This window comes from Triticum dicoccoides, chromosome 5B (genome assembly GCF_002162155.2).
Source record: "Triticum dicoccoides isolate Atlit2015 ecotype Zavitan chromosome 5B, WEW_v2.0, whole genome shotgun sequence".
In the NCBI taxonomy this organism is placed as follows: Eukaryota; Viridiplantae; Streptophyta; class Magnoliopsida; order Poales; family Poaceae; genus Triticum; species Triticum dicoccoides.
The window spans coordinates 693,151,214-693,155,087 of NC_041389.1; the positions used below are offsets into that span (position 1 = coordinate 693,151,214).

Sequence of the window (3,874 nt, forward strand, 5' to 3'; positions counted from 1 at the left end):
CTAGGATGTCCGACAAATCCTGTGCGGAAGACTTCCAGTCCAGGATTTTCTTCCGTTGCAACGCAGGGGCATGTGTGCTAATTATAACTTATAACTAAATAAACGAGTAATGCATGAACTTATTGTGTCAACTTTTAGTTGTATGTCTCATAGTTCATCTATGCGAAGATTCCATGTAACTATTTGATGTTTATAATGTTATTTTATTGGTGTCGACATGTCGTGCCATCTGCATTTCGGTTTGGTGCATCCACTCTTGTGTCATTTGGATGACTAGCACAAATGTTTGTGCATACATCTGCAAATACCAAATGACAAAGATGGGGGCATGTCAGCGTCTCCTCGCCTCTCAGTCCGCCATCAACATCCAGTTAATCTCGTTGAATTTGACCTATTTCTCGTTGAATTTGAACTATTGTAGTACTAGACTTATTTGCATACTACGTATGGATGCTGTGTGCTATTTTCGATCAAACTTTGATGAACTCGGTCGTGTTTGATGGATTTTATCCGGTTAGTTGTATCCTGGCTTGAAATGTACGCGAATAGTGTTGGATGACTGGCTCCCGTATCCATGTTCGTGGACTGGTTCCTCATCCATGGACAAATGCGGTGTCCGTTTTGCGAGTCTACGTTGGAGATGCCCTTCTTGCCTTTATATTGTTCTACTCAGTAACAACGCACATATGTCCAATTAGATAATCAAGATTTGGTTACGCTTGTTATTTATGATGTGCATTTTTTTGATTGGAGACGTATGACAGAAGCTAGAAGCCGGGTCACCCTCCCACGTTGCCGTGAGAATTGGTTGCAGTATATTTCAGCGAGATTTGATTATCTGAATATGAATATCTGAATTGACAATATATTGCATATCTTTGACCACATCATGTGTGCCCTCGGTCGAAAAGGGTTAGAAAAAGCCGATGTATGCAATAAATTGCGAAACGTCATATGTGTCCTCAGTTGCTAGTTAAAACGGGTTAGAAAAAAGCCGAGGCATGCTGCATGCAATTAATTGGTAAAGGTAATTTGAGTGATGTGGCATTGTTGATGAGATGGCATAGCTGTATATGCTCTAAAATAAGTTAGTGATGGCTAGCGATTTATATTGTGGTGCGTTTTTCTATTAGAGACGTACAATAGAAGCCCGGTCCAGTTGGCAGGTGCGAGCCCAAGTTGCCAAGTTGCTCAAGTATATTAAGCTGGAATCGGCCTCTGGGTCTTGAATCGAATGGTACACGACTTAGTTTTGGAAGATATGCCACCAAAAGAGGGAGATAGTGGCTGATGGTCACAACAAAAAATTAAGTCCTGCTAATTAATCCAACTTGCCAAGATGCTCATGTATATTACGCATTTACGCAGTAGTGGTTGATGATCAGAACAAAAATGTAGTCTTGTTGACTGATTGTTTATTTATTTTTAAGTAGTGCATCCGCGTGTGAAAGAGGGCGTATTGTCGTTGGAGACAATTAGAGAAAGTGCTCATCGAGATGTGCATGCTGGTGGAAGTCGCTTGCTAGTTCCTAGTTGCATGGTCAAACAACTTGCCTATATCAGATGCTCAATGTTTTTTAACGAAAATGATAGACCTTCTGAAGAAGCCTACAGAAATAATCTTTTAGTACACGAGAACGTTCTCTCCCACTAAACGCACATCAATATCAAGTCAAGTCTAGCCTTGAACTTTCTCGCAAAAAAAAAAGTCTAGCTTTGAACTGGGCTACAATCTTACAAATGTGTGTGTCATCTCCTAATTCATACCCCCCCCCCCCAACCAGGTGGCGACACCGCACCTCTGATTTCCTCTGTAGTCTTGAATCCGTAAAAAAACTGTCCGTAACTATAGAATTGCTCCCTTTTAACAAATACCTTTTGTTGGTCGTGCAAGGTTTTAATTCTCGGCTTGTGAAATTTTTCGCCCCAGACCGAGACGGCCAAATTTCGACCATTCTAAAAATTTCCGGCAAATTTTGATCTAAATTTGACTTAAATTTGACCAAAATCTATTTTTTTCGTCGGAAGGTATTTTTCGCCACCGGCCAAGATGGCCGAAATTTGTTTTTCTCGGCCAAAATTCGAAACACAGGCTCCATGCATCAATGGACGGGAATGTGACGCGAAGGCTGCGGTTAACTTGAGTGACGACTGAGTATTATCCGGTCGTCGTCTACTAGTGTACCTTGGTCTTGATTTATTCTTTCCTCAAGTGCTGCATCTTCATGAGAGCACCGAGCACCAAGCCGCGTTCAGCTCACAACACTCTAGCTAGGTGGCCCCTCGTCCATCGAGCTTCCACCTCCATCATGGCGACGGCGGCTTCGCATGCACGCAGCAGCATCCTCGTTTCCGTTTGCGCTGGGTGCTTCCTCCCCCTCTGCTTGCCGTGTGATGCTGCCGCCTCGCCTCTCTCCTTCAGCTTCGACTTCTCCAACAAATCCACCTTCAGCTCACGAATCCAGGTCATGGGCGACGCGCTCCAGCAAGACAACCTGGTCGACCTCACGGTCGACACCTCGTACAGGCGTGGCATCCACTATCTCAAGGGGCGGATGTCGTACGTCGACCCTGTGCCCTTCTTCGAAGGCACCACCCACGAGCTGACGAGCTTCGTCACGCACTTCACCTTCGCGATCAAGCCCATCCAGGGGGAGATAAGGGGGGACGGCATGGCTTTCTTCCTCTCCAGCTTCCCGCCGACGGTGCCGGCCAACTCGACCGGGGGCAACCTTGGCCTCATTGTCCAGGGTGACGGCAACGCCTTGGGCGTAGACCGGTTCGTCGCCATCGTGTTCAAGACGTTCAACAACTCGGACCACATCAGCATCGACATCAACTCTGCCTCGTCCTCCAAAAATGAAACAGCCTTGCCCGACTTCAGCCTGAATGGCTCCATGACGGCGTGTGTCACTCTTAATGGCACCACCGGGATGATCGATGCCTCCCTGCAGTTTAATGACAACCGTTCCCTCGGTCCCTTTAAGGTTAGTTATCAACTACCCGATCCCTCGTCCTTGCTCCCGCCGGAGGTGGCGGTGGGGTTTTCTGCAGGCACAGGCGACTACTCCGAGCGCCATCAGATAATGTCCTGGTCCTTCACCACAACTCTTCCTCAACGCAAAGGTATATCTATACTTGTAGCTTTTAAGTTTCATACAAAGCTAACAACGTTCATTTAAAAAATACATTATTTTAACACATTTTTAATCTCTAAAAGTCTTTTCTCATTATAAAAGGTTATAGATTCTTTTTTTTTGCGGATGAAAGGTTCATTCATCGAGGAAGAAAATCATTCTTCCAACAATTAACATATATTCTTTTTCTAACTGTTTTACATACAACAAAGGTCTTTGTTTTCGCGGGTAAAACTTGTATTACTCAATTCATAACAGGATTACAATCAAAGACGTTAAGATCAATGGCTACCCGAGGGCCAGACCCAAGCCTGCATATAGTTTGCCAAAGCATCACTAACTTTATTTTGAAAATGACTAACATGAGTAATACACTAATTCTACGGAGACTCATCATGTACTTGATCTCATGCACCAACAACGAATTCAGCGATCTGTTCGCATCGCTTGCTTGAATCATCTTAACTGCCACAAGAGAATCAGGCCCGGTTCTTTTGGACGATTCTCCTAGAATCTTGATAATCGACCGTCCACCCAGCTTTTCTCAGAATCTTGAACCCATATTTTTTTAACAATCCTAGCTGTTTACATCCTAACTAGCTAGGATTGTAAAAAAAAATATGGGTACAAGATTCTGGAAGAACCTGGGGAGAGGCTTGATTCTCAAGATTCTGGGAGAATAGGCCAAAAGAACTAGGCCTCAATCTCAATTGCCACGGGTAAACCTGTCTGTAGCA

At 44.4% G+C, this 3,874-nt stretch overlaps 1 protein-coding gene across 1 annotated transcript; it reads left to right on the top strand.

Moving 5' to 3' along the window:
* Positions 1-2,309: 2,309 nt before the first annotated feature.
* On the top strand, positions 2,310-3,592 carry LOC119304955 (mannose-specific lectin CML-2-like). Its single transcript, XM_037581623.1, has 2 exons — positions 2,310-3,126; positions 3,396-3,592. The coding sequence occupies exons 1-2, from the start codon at positions 2,310-2,312 to the stop codon at positions 3,590-3,592; spliced, it is 1,014 nt and encodes a 337-aa protein (XP_037437520.1).
* Positions 3,593-3,874: the final 282 nt, after the last annotated feature.

Coding starts and splice junctions, on each gene's coding strand:
- LOC119304955 (XM_037581623.1), top strand. CDS start 2,310: ATGGCGACGGCGGCTTCGCATGCACGCAGCAGCATCCTCGTTTCCGTT. Junction 3,127..3,395: donor AACTCTTCCTCAACGCAAAG/GTATATCTATAC, acceptor AATTCATAACAG/GATTACAATCAAAGACGTTA.